Source organism: Theobroma cacao, chromosome 3, assembly GCF_000208745.1.
Source record: "Theobroma cacao cultivar B97-61/B2 chromosome 3, Criollo_cocoa_genome_V2, whole genome shotgun sequence".
Taxonomy (NCBI): Eukaryota; Viridiplantae; Streptophyta; class Magnoliopsida; order Malvales; family Malvaceae; genus Theobroma; species Theobroma cacao.
In genome coordinates this window covers 26,254,949-26,270,813 of record NC_030852.1, presented here as the reverse complement: position 1 = coordinate 26,270,813, position 15,865 = coordinate 26,254,949, and the positions used below count along the sequence as shown (strand labels likewise).

At 32.5% G+C, this 15,865-nt stretch overlaps 2 protein-coding genes across 2 annotated transcripts; both read left to right on the top strand.

The window, feature by feature from the left end:
- LOC18605165 (bidirectional sugar transporter N3) lies at positions 2,011–4,020 on the top strand. The gene is made up of 6 exons (XM_018117223.1): positions 2,011–2,147; positions 2,601–2,637; positions 2,774–2,984; positions 3,080–3,241; positions 3,366–3,485; positions 3,586–4,020. The coding sequence occupies exons 1-6, from the start codon at positions 2,108–2,110 to the stop codon at positions 3,871–3,873; spliced, it is 858 nt and encodes a 285-aa protein (XP_017972712.1). The 5' UTR covers positions 2,011–2,107; the 3' UTR covers positions 3,874–4,020.
- LOC18605164 (bidirectional sugar transporter SWEET12) lies at positions 11,046–13,631 on the top strand. Its single transcript, XM_007038015.2, has 6 exons — positions 11,046–11,201; positions 11,394–11,430; positions 11,555–11,765; positions 11,874–12,035; positions 12,231–12,350; positions 13,344–13,631. The coding sequence occupies exons 1-6, from the start codon at positions 11,150–11,152 to the stop codon at positions 13,629–13,631; spliced, it is 870 nt and encodes a 289-aa protein (XP_007038077.1). The 5' UTR covers positions 11,046–11,149.

Genomic DNA, 15,865 nt, shown 5'->3' with positions numbered 1-15,865 from the left:
AGCATATTTTGTTATTTGCTTGCCAAGTTGATTAACAACTCAAATTTACTAACTGATCAGAACTAAGTGAGTTTGATTTCATCTCCATTGGGTTTTTTCCCACTTTGCTACCTCTTATTTTAAATTGTAACTGTATGTTGGGTCTTAAAAATTGATATTGAAAGAAATGGCTAATGTGTAAATCATCCCTTTTTTTCCATTTTGGCCAATGGTATTTCATCCTATTGAGATTAGGCTTTTTAATTAAGGTCTCAAAGTGCTTTTGAATCATAGGAAGTTGGAAGAACTCAAGAACATAACTGGTTTAATTTTCTGTGCTTGAAAGGAGGAAGTTTTCAAGTTCAAAGTTGTCCTTTTCTAGCGATATTCCAGGTTTTTCCAAGGAAGAAGATGTATTGGATTAAACATAAGTAAGAGGATTGGTTAAGCTCCATTTAAGCTTAAAGAAAGAGTTGCAGAACCGAGCCGAGAAACTTTATTTTTTCTGAAACATGGTTATTAGACAGGGAAAGCCATAGAGACTATAGAGATTGTTGAGAAAATAAAAAGAGGAAATACAATGCCTAACGACGTTTGCTCTCTAACGTGAAATGGTTTAACGAGAATTTGTTTAGAAATGGGTCAATTGTTACAATTCAATCTTGACATAAATCAATCTCTCGACTTAAATTCACAAAAGAGAAGGAGCCGGATCTTTAGATTTATTGACCTAATTAATTACCATTTTTCTATGGAAATTGCAGTGATCTTACCGTTGAATACATAGTCAGAAATAGCAGCTCGCGTCATAACTCATACTGATGCAATAGAAATAGCAGCTCGCGTCATAACTCATACTGATGCAATAAAATTAGGGGTTGAAAAAACTAGAAAGAAATTAAGGTTAATTACCACTTTGATGTCACCAATAGTGGTGAGCAATCTGTGCAAAGGAAAGGATTATACCATTTTCCATCCAAAATGGCTATGGGGCGTGTACTTAATTCTTACAGACAAATAGAAACAGTTTGTTCTTGTAAGCTTAGAAAGTGTAGATCAGTCCTGTGAGAACAGATACCAGGATTGGCAAAACAGATTACTCAGTGTCAAACATAAAATCCCCACTAACATCTAAGCCCCTAATTTTTTGCCTGAAATTGCAGAATTGCTTGCCATGATACGCAACAGGATTTGGTCGCATGTGGCCCGCCTGGATCTCCAAGAGCTGATATTTGTCTAGGATAAGCTTGTCTGAAATATAGATGCAGCTAGCGGTTCAAACTTCAAGTATCAATATTATTGAGGAATATGTTGCCTTTCTTGTGCAACAGATGCTTGATGTATTAAGCAATTATAATAATCCACAGTATTCCTCTTTCAGATAATATTCTTTCTGGGCCATAAAAGAAACTAACCCGAAATTAGGTCACATTTTGTGTACTTTGATATTTCACATCCGACCCATCAGTTAATGGATTCTAACTTTCAAAATACTCAAGCCCATATGAATGAAGGCTGTCGGGATGTGGATCTATATATGGATTTCAAGGTTTCCGCAATTGGGGGTGTGATTTTTGGTTCTTATATATATATATATATATATATAAAGAAATCCTTGCAATTAAGTAGGACTCTTTCTTTCCTTTTTAGAACAAAAGTAAGCTTTGTTCCGTTAGGTTATAGTATAACTAGAGCCTGAAACTATATTTGGTTGAAAGTGAAAGGTTAATTAAAAATACCATCAATTCAAATGTTATAGGTCCGCATAGAAATAAAAAAAAAAAAATCAATTTTTTAAATATTTAATTCAAGTATTCAAAAATAAATCCATATATCCAAAAAGTATTTTGTACTCTTTACTTGCAAAAGCAAAAAGTGAATTAGTATTAAATTGAAAACTAAACGAAGAGTTTGAATTAGCTCTTGCAGTTTTCTTAATTTTAACAAACTAAGTAATACGCCCTCCCATTTCCCATCTTATATATCTCTCTATTAATGTATCACACCAAATGTGCCTCTGTCTGTGAAAAAGAATTTGGATGAGAGGAAGCTAGGATTAGGTTTTACCTGCTTCTACATTATTTCTTTCTAATACCTTCTATCAGAGAAAGAGATCAGAGCTGAAGAGATGGCTTACCATCCATGGATAATTGTCTCCGGTATTCTAGGTATAAAATTGCATAAGCAAGTACCATTTTCATCCTTACTGATGGTTGCACAAATTCTTTCTTATATCACAAGCATTTTCTTGTTTACTGCTAACCCGGCGGTTGGTGCATTTATTAATTTGGTGCCATCTGCCATGGCAAGGCAAACTGTAAAGGAGAACTAAAACTGGAGTAAAAAGCAGAAAAGAAGAATGTCACTTAAGAGCTTAAAAACCTAGACAACCTTAGTTTCTTCTTTCTTTCTTTGTCCTATGAAAAGTTTGGTGTCCATGTCTAACGTGCTTCTTTTACATGTCATTGTTCATGTAGTTGTACGGTTATGGTAGAAATTTAGAATGTACATTATGTATATTTCTTTATGTAAGGAAAATCTAATCTTTAATTATTTTCTTGTTCATTTTATTTCCTGCTTCCGAACCTGATCACGATAACAATCATGAATATTTATTTTAGGTAACATCCTCTCTTTCATGGTGTACCTTGCGCCTCTGTAAGTGTTCTCTTTTTTTTTTATTTTTTTTCCATTAATGCGTATTAAACTTTCTATATATGTATAGGTATTTTAATGTTTCGGCTTGCAACTCAGTGAAATTAACAAGAGCATTGGACGATCTAATAAATTGCAGGCCTACATTTCTTCGGGTTTATAGAAAGAAATCGACTGAAGGGTTTCAATCAATTCCTTACGTCGTTGCACTAGTAAGCGCTGTGCTTTGGATATACTACGCCACACTAAAATCCAATGCTTTCCTTCTCATGACCATCAATTCCTTTGGTTGCTTTGTGGAAACTATCTACACTGTTGTCTTCATCATTTACGCACCAAAGAAAGCTAGGGTACGTTGCGTACTAATTATAATGTTCTTCCTGCTATTTACGTAATCGCCTGTTTGAATATCTTAATGAAGCTTTACAGTACTGGGAGATTGCAGATTTTGACTATGAAGCTGCTGCTTCTGTTCAATTTTGGGGGCCTTCTCTTGATCCTTCTTCTTACACATTTCTTTTCCAAAGGACCAAGCCGGATCCATATTGTTGGATGGTTTTGTGTAGTATCATCAGCCGGTGTTTTTGCAGCGCCTTTGAGCATAATGGTCAGATTCTTTATCTTTCCTACTTCTTTTTTATTTTTTTTCTCTTTAGAGCTATTGTTATACTCTACCTCTGCCTCTGCCTCTGCCTCATTACTATTTTCTTACTTGTAATTAATTTCCATAGAGGTTGGTCGTTCGCACCAAAAGCGTTGAGTTCATGCCATTCGCTTTATCATTTTTCCTCACCTTGAGCGCCATTATGTGGTTGATCTATGGCGTACTTCTAAAGGACTTCTATATATCTGTAAGTATCTGAAAGGATGGCTTTTAACTCCGGAATAATATCTATTTTTACCTTTTTCTCTGATTCTTTTTCTTTTCTTGTTGTGGGTTAATAACCTCAGCTCCCAAACATAATCGGAGTTGTTTTAGGGATGATTCAGATGGTACTATTCGTAGTCTACAAAAAGTACAAGAACATCGAAAATGAGCAGAAGCAATTACCAGTACAAGTTGCGAATGGAAAGAACTTAGCACCCATAAAAGCTTCCAATAATACGGACTCCTCGCTGCAAGTTTCAGGTGATGTTGGAGTGGGTAGAGATGAAAATCCGCATGATCATCCGTTACAACATAGTCATAAAAGCATGGAAAGCACCAATCAAGCTGAATCCGGAGAGTGTGCTGTTTGATTTGCCTTTTACATTGCATTTGTAGTATGCTATATAATTAAGTATAATTGTAATTAAAGCCAAGTAAGACGGGAGCAACCATTCAAATGCTTGGACTCCTGGGTTTAAGGCTTCTTTTTTAAACTGATCGATGCTGTTTCATCTGCATTTCCGTTTACTATTGAAAGCGATCTAAGGACCGGAGGAACCATGGAAAATGCTTGGACCCCTGGCTTTGACGTCTTTACTGGTGCTTGTATGGATGATGGAGAACCTTGATATAAAGCCCAATCACGCATTTAATGCAAGACAAATAAACAAATTACAACATATGATATAGCATGGCACACATTACCCTCTCTCTTTCTAAAAATTTCTATGCGAATTGGACTATATTTCTATATATATATATATATGATTAATAGATTATTTTTCAAATTTATAAAAGTGGACTTCAATTATTGAGACATGATTTTTAGGATTGCTATTGAATTTTAATCTTATATCTACACTATATATGAAATTTGTCTCCAAAGGGGTCTTTATATGACATCTGTCCTGTAGCAAATTGGTAATTTTCTTACGCCCTTCTTTATTCTATTCTGGTTGGCCCATGAATATGGGCCAAATGTAGGATCAAAAGCCTAGCTAGAGAGAGACTTCTCCTATTCAGTACGCCGAGTAATCTTCAAGCTCATAAATTAAATAATTTAAATTTGGTTGACTTCATTTCCATCTCATGATAACAATCCCACCACAAATTGTTCCAAAATTTTCTCCCAAAAAATTCAAAAAATACATGAGCGTACTTTTTAGTATTCCTCCCCTCCCCTCTCTCGGTGTTCATTCAAAGTTCAACTCAAATCCAATTTAAAAAAAAAGGTGTTTTTTATTTGTGAAATATAATATTTTTTGGTTTTATTTATTTTCATTATATTTTTAATTAAAATAAATAATATTGGTTAATTGGTTAAGTAAATAAATCAATAAAGGAATAAAAATGATTGTTTGAATTAAAACTTCTCAATGATAGAAATTTTATGAAAATTTGTAATAATATTTTCTCAAAAAATATTCTAAAATGACGAATAATTTTAGTGTGTCCCATTTAAGAGTTGAGAGAATTTAAAAAAATTAACACTTGAGAATAATAACCTAAACTGTTATGATAGAAGTTGAAGTTATAGTCCTGCGACCCTGGAGGTTTAGGTCCACCACACTCTCAAATTGCCTCCTTTAGTTCTTCCACATATAGATAAGGTTTTCTCAGGAAAGAATCATCGTGTGGATTCAATCGTTTTGAGAGTATCGTCTCCTATGGTGGGTCTAGTCTTATTAACACTTGAGAATAATAGCGTAAAATGTTCCATCATAGCCTTTTTCATCTCCTTCAAATTGAAAATTCAATTCGTTTTCCAAAAAATGCCTTCTATATATGTGATTTCTATTTGCCCTTCTTTTGACCTTGCTATGGAAGAACTTTGTGTTTTGATCTCCCTTCGTTATCCATCTAACTCTCTATTTTTGTCTCCACTGTCCACATTTCTCTACTTAATTTCAGCTTTGATTAAGTCCTTAAAATCCCCCATTCTATCTAGTCTTCCACCTTTTCCTCCAAGGCTGCCAACTGTTCATCCACATTGCCGAATATGTTCTTGTTCCACTTTTTTTTAGCTTGCCAAGCTTGGTTCTCAATCTATAATCCACCCTACCTTCCTAATCGATGGATTTCCATTGACCATTGCCCACTTATTTCCTTACTAAACTCTTTATCGTGTGGCCAACAGTCCAAGAATTCAAAGAGACATGACCAATCCACCATTTCGGACGATAGCGAGATGGGGCAATGGCTGGAGAGCAATATCTCTTTAGACCTGTCTTATAGAAGTACATCCACTCCGATGTACCAAGAATCTGTCCAACCTACTCCTTCGGGATTCCCCACCATAACATGTGAATCTGTAGGGCTGTACTGTGAATTATTGTTTTGGGCTGCAATGAGTATTAACAGGGGAATGTCAAAGTGCGGACTGCCTGTAATGCTCGTTAGTTTTCATGCAGAGTGATCCGTGCTGACGTAAATCATTAGGGGGAAGTCCTGCATCATACCTGGTGTATGCTTCCTCTGTTTTCTAATGAAATGAAAACTATTGTTACTCAAAAAAAAAATTACTAAATCAAATTCAGGTATGTGTGTTTATTTCTTTTATAATCAATTACATTGTATCTTACTCTAAAATGAAAGCAATTTAACAAACTTATACCCCGGAGTTCCTCATGATAAGATTAAAAAGAAACTGTTTTGAAATTATCTGTCCTGCAGAGATCTTCCAGTAATATTAAGTGTACCTTCAACTTTCAAAAAGTGTACCGTGTACCTTCAGGTCTATCAAAAAAATAATATAAAATTTGTGAGTTTGAGCCTTGAGGTACCACTTGACACTTTCAAAAAAAGTTAGGACATGAAAGTTGGCTTCGATCGGTTAAAAAGTGATTAGCAAATACTTTGGTGATTGGCAAACGCTGCAGCTGACTGCTACAAACCCCTATCCCTACAATGCAAATTGTTGTTTGGGGCCATGCTAAGAGTGTATTGAACACTGATGGAAGAACTACAAAACACAATGGAGTCCTATCCAATCAATAAATTTTGGTTAGGGATATATTAAGATTAATTAAAGGTCCCAATCTATGTACCAGAATGTTAATTCAGTATAGTCAAAAGGCTTTTCAACTCCTACTAGCTATTACGATTTTCAGGAGTTGGGTAAAGTAGGTTTTTGTTAGACTTTATTCTCCTTTTGGGCCTTCCATCTATAAGACGACAATAAGCTGAGACTTTGCTATTCATTCAGAAAATTGGATTTCAAAATGTCAGGTGATCATCTGCTAGACCTCTGTAACTTTTCTCACATGATTTTTCCTATATATTCTTCTTTCCCCAAGATTGAATCCCCATATCCAGATGGCTTATATTGACATGTCAGCCTGCAGAGCAGCTGATACATGGAACTGTGTAAAGAATTCAACGTTACCCATTAAAAACAAAATGATTTGTCAATGATTGATTACTTGACTTACCGGGCCAGAAATTTTAGAGCCAAAGAATACATTAATCGATATTGAAGTCATGCATTTGACTAAACACGGTTAGGACAAAGGTTTTGTACGGTCCAAGCAAAATCAAAGTTAATAATCCAAGTCAGGTAATATACCACCATACACCAAAGGAGATTATAAGGACCATTGGACCAATTGTTTTCATTATCTATCTACCTATAATGCAGTCTAATTAAAGCTGGAGTAATCAACATTGATATAAAGAATTACAGAATTGATGAATTGCTGTTGCAGAAGCAAAAAGAGACCTTTTAAATTTTAATTGTAATCTGAAACACATGTTCCAATCGCAACCAAAAGATTTAATCTTCAACCATAGCCGCAAGAATAACACATTTAATGGGCTAAGCCTCCAAAGCATTGCTGCCGGTTGAAGCACTGTGTTCAAGCTAGCCGCAAAAAACTAATTAAAGCATTACAGCTTTTAAAAGCTTGAAAAATTTTTGTCCCCTTTAATCATGCAAGGTTCTGCAAGTGCCAGGTTATGGACAGCTTTCGCTCTCAAATTCTATGTTCATGACAGTGACTAACCTCGTACTGCATTTGCATCACACGTGCAGTGGGCAAGTTACCACCTGAGCAAGTATTGGAAATATCTGAATTCTAAAAATTGTTTTAAATAGTGATCGTGCATGGTCATACTAATCATAAGGTAATTTTAATTATTCGGATCATGGGGGATATACATTTAGTAAATCTTATCATTTCAGGTGGTCTGGTATATTTTAACACCCCACCTACCAATTCAAAACCTATCTTTACATAAAGGAAGTCTTCAAGATCATATAATATTCGGTTCTTTTTTGGGCTTACGATATCCTATTCGTCAGAACAGCGCCCAAGAAATGGACATCAAAGAAAGAAGGCAGAATCGTGGCAGAAGGATTCTGAAGTTTCTTATGTAATGGTAGATACACATAACTGTCACTAAATGAAGACACGCCACTTGGAACGATGAGAAGCTGACTTTGAATCCCCTGTTCACGCGTGACAGTCAAAAGATGTGAGATAGAACGCAATAACAAGTTAACATTTTGCACTTCACCACCACCGAAAAAGCGAAGTTAATGAAAAGCCAGGAGAAAGAATTTTCTATGACAAATCAGTGAATGGAATAGTGCAGAACTGCCCCATATACACCTGTCTAAATTTGATATGGAAGCATGGAGATTCCGTACATTTAAAGGTCGTTTGAGTGGGGAGATTTGTGTTGAGGGTTTTGCCGGTTGTACGTGACAAATGGGCTGTTAGAGCTGAGGAGGAGCCGCTATATTTGGTACTAAAAAATTAGAGTACTTTTCATAAATGGGTATGAGGTATAAGGCATTTTTAAGAATAATTTTTTCTATAATTTTATCTATTTTTACTTTTAAAAAAAAAATTAGATAAAATTATCTTTAATGAAATTAATCCATTCGTTAGGCTCCGCGTCTCAATCCGAAACCTATTAACGGGTCAAGTATGTTTAAGTTTGCGCCTCAAACTGACTCATATTTTTTGAGCTTTTCTCATCAGACTATTCATCTTTGGAGTATTTCTTATCAGAAAGAAAAACGTTTAAGCATTTTGGAGCAGTTTTTGATACACGAAGAAAACCTGTAAGCGTTTTGAGCATTTTGAGCATTTTTAAACATTTTAAAGTAGTTTTTTATATATAAAAAAAACTTTCGAATATTTTGAGCATTTATATTTGTTAATTATGTTGTTAAATGGAATATGGTGTATCGTTTGAAGTTGTTGATCTTGTTAAATGAAATTCAGTAGTTTTGGTGATTTTTGAGAATTATGTGACTAGTTTTTAAGTATTGCGTGATTGACTTTGAGTATTACGTGATTGATTTTTGATAAAGCATTACGTGACTAGTTTCTGATAAGATATTGCGTGACTAGTTTTTTATAAGGCATTAGGTGATTAGTTTTTAAAGTATTGCGTGACTAGTTTATGATAAGACATTGCATAACTAGTTGATAGGGTATTGCATGACTTGTTCGTAAGGCATTGCGTGACTAGTTCGTAAGGCATTGCGTGACTAATTCGTAAGGTATTGTGTGACTTAGGCATTGCTTAAAAATCAGTCATGCAATGTATAAAAATTAGTCACGTAATGCCTAAAGCCAATCACATAATGACTAAAAACTAATCACACGGTGATTAAATCACGCAATACTTAAAAACCAGTAAACTTAATTTTGAGATTTTATGAATAAACGAACAAACTTAAGAACCTAAAACACATTTTTTTTTGCTAAGCCATGAAATTGTGCATTTCATTAAAAATAGGTTACAAAACTCCATAAACCTCCAAAACAAGAGAAAATATATTTCTATCGGGAGGTCTTGCTCACTCCCCTTATACAAAAATAAAATATACCCTCTTAATTTACAAATTATTTTCTGAACAATTTCAACTCAAAATCTCATAAAAAAAATCAAAATTCCTAGCAAACATGCTTAACAATCATCTCAATCACAGACACAACAAAACCGTGAACCACCATAAAATCCATCAAACATGCTTTAGCTGTTCTTTCTCCTTGAGCAAAATCGCTGCTTGCAAAGAGCAAAATCGTTGTTCATCGCCTTTAAGAACCCCAAGATCCACCATTCAAAAAAACAAAATAAAATAAGAAAGAGCTTGACGTCATATCTGCCAATTGGATAACGAAATAGACATATTTGAGTAGAGAGAGAAATCAAAATTTAATTTTGAAATTTTTATCTGGATGGCGAGAGAGAGAAAACTGAAACCATTTTAATTTGTCTGAAATTGTTTAAAGGGTATTATTGTCAAGTCATACCAAAAACTAGCTAAAAACAGTTAAATTATAGAGACGGTCATTTTTGAAGTCACCTTTCTATGAAGGTCATTTCTCACAATTTTCTCAAAAAATTACTTAGGGCATGCTTGGTTGGGGAGAATGGAATAGCCATTCCTCCCCTATTCTCATTTTTGAGATAAAACTGCATTTGATTCAATATAATGGCTATTCTTCAGAATAACCATTTCAAGAGAAGCTTGAATGGTCATTACCAAGACTCCCCTTGGTAATAGCTATTCCAAATTATTGGCAATAAGAAAAAAAGTTGATTAGACAAATATACCATTTTACAATTTAAAAAATTAACCTTATNTTACCTTATAAAAAATACTAAACCTATTTTTCTCTCTCTCTTCCTCACTCCTCTCTCTAAAGCACAAAAGACACAAAATTTTTTACTTCATTTTCAAAAAAAGGGAAATGAAAATATTTAAATATTATTTCACTATAATAAATATTATAAAGCATATTACTTAATATTATTATTTGAATATAGTAAATGTAATAAAGAATATTATTTAGTATTATTTAAATTTAATGAAGAATATATTTTATCTTTTAATATTAAATATTATTTAATTATAACAAAAGGTTTAATTATCTTCTAATACAAAATATTATTAAATTATAATAAAAATATGCTTGTATTTTGGTGAAAATATTATTTAATTATAGTAAAAGTTATTTTGATTTTATTGCTCAAAATATTTTTATCTTTTAACAAAATAAATTCTTTAATTTTAATAAAGAGTATTTATTTCTCATCATAGTTTGTTTGTTTTTTAATTAAAAAATCTTTAAATTTTAATAAAGGATATTTTTATCATTTACCTATTATTCCTTAATCATTCTTAAAATTATTCTTACCAATCAAATAATGGAATAAGTAATAATAGCAATTTCTATTCTATTCCATTTTCATGAACAAATCTACATAATAGCTATTCTTTCTTTATTCTATTCTTTTGGAATGACTATTTTATTCTCATTCTATTCTTTCCAGTGAACCAAGCATGCTATTAGAGAAAGTGATATGGGTGAAATGGGGCGTTTGGGCATGTAACGCAAGTCTGGCAGAATAGTAATTTACCTTACTGCTTAGTGTGCTGCGTTGGCATGGCGGGTGCATAAATTTCTATCCTACGACCCCCACAAATCAAAGTATTTAGTACATATTTTTAATTATTCACATTTGATGCAACAGCAATGTATCGCCTTCCCTATATAAGTCACGACCTTGTTCTGGCTTTTGCACCCCAGCTTGAGTGTGAGAGAAATCTAGGGCTTTTCCTTGCAGCCCCGTTTTTACCTTGATCACCCCTTTGGGAGAGAGAGACAGATAGAGGGATCCGAAGAGATGGGCGTTTTTGCTACTGATAATCCATGGGTTTTCATCTCTGGTCTCCTAGGTGCATAACTAATTGGTGCAGAGCTTATAATGGAGTTGATTATTCTTAGACCTGCCTCTTTAATTATCCTCTTCCACTTGGAAATGTTTCAATTAAACTTGCTCCATGATAAAATTTAATGTTCTCAGTTAATTTAGAAGGAGAAATACTAGAAAGAGCTGATCATTTTCTCTTTTCTGATTAATGTTGTAGGTAACATTTCCTCCTTCGTGGTTTTTCTAGCTCCACTGTAAGTGTGTTGAAGTAATTTGAGCTTTCGTGATTTACTTGATTATTTTTTTTAAGCAATAATATATACCATAGTCAAGACAAAGAACTGACACTGAAGGACTCGTCCATTTAATCAATTTCAGACCGACTTTTATTCGAGTTTGTAAGAAGAAATCGACGGAAGGTTTCCAATCAGTTCCATATGTGGTTGCACTCTTCAGTGCGATGCTTTGGATGTACTATGCCTTCGTCAAGTCTGGAGCTTTCCTTCTTGTTACTATTAATTCCTTCGGTTGTGTCGTAGAGACCGCTTACATTGCTATCTATATTGCTTATGCACCAAAGCAAGCCAGGGTATTCTCTCTTTCTCTCCCTCTCTTTACCCTTGGTTCTTTTTCGTCTTTCCATTTTCACTTTAAAGTTATAATCAACTCTTTGCATTAATTTGTAAATGAACCACAGATGTTCACCTTGAGGATACTTCTGTTGATGAACTTTGGGGGATTCTGTTCCATTCTTCTTGTTTCCCGCTTTTTAGCAAAAGGATCGAACCGAGTCGAAGTCCTTGGATGGATCTGTGTCGCCTTTGCTACAGGTGTATTTGCAGCACCTCTAAGCATCATCGTAAGCATATAATTAAGCAACCCCAAAAAAAAAAAATTCTACTTTTTACTTACTATATATGTATGTTGTTACTTTTTCACGCTTTTCCCCCTTATTTTAATTGATTTCTTTCCGAAGTTCCGTGACTCCCGCTTACTAAACATTGTTACTTGGATTAAAATATTGTCATAACTTTTTTACGTGTATATTTTGCAGAGGCAGGTTATACGTACCAAAAGTGTGGAGTTCATGCCGTTTTATTTATCATTTTTCCTCACCCTAAGTGCCATCATGTGGCTTCTTTATGGCATATTCCTTAAAGACTTGTATATTGCTGTAAGTGATGATCCACTGAAACACTAATGAACTATGACAAAATCCCCTAACATAGGTTTCTATTAGGCAGATGACATAGCATCAAATTGAGAAGAGTTACGTATAAAAGTTAATTGAAATTCATTTTATAGTAATAGCTTTTGTGTCACATGCCTTACATGTGATTTGACACGTAATTAGTTATATTGATATGTACAAAAAAATTACATTAAAATTTAAAAATTTATTATCTATAAAAAAACACATAAATATTGATTATTAAGTATATAAAAAGTCATAAATTTTTTACGAGATGGACAAACTTTTTGTGGAATGATAACACTATGAATCAGTAGAGCACAAAGAATAATAATTTTAGATTTGAAATTAACAATCCAGTTGCATAACTAAATAAGGAAAAAATAATCACCATTGAAAAAATAATTTACAAAATAAGAATTTATCATAATATAAAAATTACTAATCCATACAATGTTTCATAGTTTCGGATGAAGTATTATTTATAACCGTGGAGTCATTAAATACGTAATAAAAAAATTTTAGGATTTCAACTTCAACTTCTAATCTTTCAAAAAAAAAAATAAATAAAGGATTTCAACTTCTAAGAATGAGTAAAATTGTAAGTTACTTAGATAATTAAATGAGATTAGAATTTTGTTAACATATATAGAATTTAATTGAAAGTCATTGAATGGATTAACATTTTTATTTTTATGTTGGCTAAATTTTATTACTTAATCTTTATAATAATAAAAATGATTTAAAATGTAATTTAATATGACAATTTAAAAATATAACAATTAAAAATGTCTGTTTTTGCTAATGAAAAGAATTTCAACGTATGACAAACTTTTAATATAATAAGTTAAAATATCTGTTTTTGTCAATTAATTTTTTTCGACATCTATACTTTTATATATATATATATATTATAGATTAATCAGTAATTAATCTATATTACTAATTTAAATTACTAATTTCGTATTTTGCCAGATTCCAAATGTTCTGGGTTTCATCTTTGGGTTACTTCAGATGGTGCTGTATGCAATATATAGGAACTCCAAGACGGTAACCAAGGAGGTAGAGGCACCAGAACATAGTATCGACATTACCAAACTGAGCACAGTTATGAATTCCGAGGTGCAGGAAATGAGTTCAGAGCCCGACGTCGCCCATGATAAAAGTATTGGGAGCTGTAAGGTACAAAATGAACACGATCAAAGGGAGAAAATCCTGGAGTTTGCTAACCCAAACCTGCTGCTAGGAAAATGTGAAGCTTGATGGATTTGTACCTTAACCCCTCTCCGTATCTCTCTCTCTCTCTTCTACTACCGTGATGTATAATATTTATGTATATGTGAACACTTAATGTTTTTATTTTCTGGTTTTTAATTATCTATGTAACAACTTGTAAGCCTAACTCATTCTAGAGGGTGCTAAATAATAATCATGGTTGTATATTATATCTTGCTTTCATTTATTTTTAGTATGCAATAAATTATAAGATTCAATTAAATAAATATATTTATATATAAAAGTATCTGAGTATTTGACTTATTGATTGATATATAATTTTCCTATTTAAAGAGAATAATTTGAACCCCTCTTTTTCAAATTTAAAAAAAAATTTACATATAAAAGGTGCATGTAACTAAGTTCAAAGAAATTGTTTAAACGCCAAATGCACAAAGTAACTTGGTTGGCAAATTTATCAACTTATTTAAATTCTCGAGATAATGTTTTCTAACGAGGATTTGAAACATGTAAAAACAAGTCTTGGTAATATCCTTTTTTAGTGCGTCTACCTTTGTGATAGGACAAATAACCTGCACTTCAATATTATTAGAATTAAGATTTTTTTTTAATAAAAATCATCTGATATAGTTAAAATTTTTATTTACAAATTAGATAAATTTTATTAATATTCATAATAAAAATTATTTAAAATAACAATTTAGAAATAAAATGAACAAATATGTTCATTTTTGTTAATTAAAAAAATTTTCCACCATCTGTAATTATATATATATATATAGTAAAGGTTATATTCAAATAAGATTACAAGTCTCTAAAATTAAGATTATTAGCCTAGCCATCTAAAAAAAAGGTAAGATTATTTTTATAAAAAGTCATTATACATTTTAAAAAAAGATTATCAATAATTAGGTGCAGAGGTTTTTCAGTAGTTATCGTAACGTGCGGGTCCGGGAACTCGATCGCCAAACGCGAGTGAAAACTCCAAAATTAAGAGTCGCCACCAATCTTTTTTACTAGGTGTGATTGATCACCTATTGACTCGATTTTAATCGACAGAGTCTTAATTAGATTTAAGCAGCCGAAAGAATCTTAAACTGGTCTACATTTTTCGAGATCTAGGTTCGGGAGTACGGTTACGCCCAGGGAAGGATTAGTACCCCCGGAACGCCCGTTTCATGAACGATACCATTTTTAGATTATCATATTAGGCTTTATTTTTTTAAGTTCATTTTATTTTCTTAGCTATTATTCACTTATTTTATCTCCAATTTTATTAAATTATTTTTATTTGATTCTAAAATGGAATGCAAATGTGAGGCAAGATGAAATGTATGGCGTGAGATAAAAATATCGGACGAATAACCTTTTTATCGATGATATTTTCTTGGATCCGCCCATCATACTGGTGGGACTCGGGGTATTCTCTCACCTAGGGAATTATCCGAGAAACTCGCCTTCGCAAATTCAACGAATAATTTCTATCATCGGGGTTATCGTACGTTTTCTTTAAAAAATAATATTTTTCGTGAATAATGAACCTAATACGAGTGAAAGCATTTTATTAAAGATGTTTCCCGAGCCCTCCCATCATACTGGTGGGACTCAGGGACATCTTTTCACCTAGGGAATTTTTCGAGAAATACTTGCCTTCACAAGATCATCGAAAAATCCCATCATCGGGGCTTAACTCATAAATAAAAATACTTATATGCAATGGTATGCATGATGCAATAGAAATATATGTTATGTTTGTGAAGTTTTTTTTTTTATTATTTTATTTTTTGAACAAATTAAATATAAAATCTATTTTTATGTATTTTTATTTTTATTTTTTAATTTGTTATTTTTCAACTTATTTTTATGTAGTAAAATTTTTATTTATCATTATTTTTAGTTCTTGAATAATTTTTGTGTAGTCAAATTTTTTATTTGTGCAAATTTCAGGATCTTGAAATCGAGGCCCTCCCATCGTACTGGTGGAGTCTTAATTCGGATTCCGAACCTAGAAAAAATTGGCTCGGGATTTCGACTTCTCGCGTCCTGACCGATCATCCCATCATCGATTTCGATTACTTATTTTGGTATTCTTCCTTTAACTAAATATATCCTCACAATAAAATTTTAATGATGTTTTATTTAGAGATTCTTTTTCTATTTATGTGCATACTCCATTTAGCAAAAACTCTTACTTATAAACAAAATAATCACTTAAGCTTATATATATATATATATATATATATATATATATATATATATAT

Coding starts and splice junctions, on each gene's coding strand:
- LOC18605165 (XM_018117223.1), top strand. CDS start 2,108: ATGGCTTACCATCCATGGATAATTGTCTCCGGTATTCTAG. Junction 2,148..2,600: donor AATTGTCTCCGGTATTCTAG/GTATAAAATTGC, acceptor TATTTATTTTAG/GTAACATCCTCTCTTTCATG. Junction 3,242..3,365: donor CAGCGCCTTTGAGCATAATG/GTCAGATTCTTT, acceptor TAATTTCCATAG/AGGTTGGTCGTTCGCACCAA.
- LOC18605164 (XM_007038015.2), top strand. CDS start 11,150: ATGGGCGTTTTTGCTACTGATAATCCATGGGTTTTCATCTCTGGTCTC. Junction 11,202..11,393: donor TTTCATCTCTGGTCTCCTAG/GTGCATAACTAA, acceptor TTAATGTTGTAG/GTAACATTTCCTCCTTCGTG. Junction 11,766..11,873: donor ATGCACCAAAGCAAGCCAGG/GTATTCTCTCTT, acceptor AATGAACCACAG/ATGTTCACCTTGAGGATACT.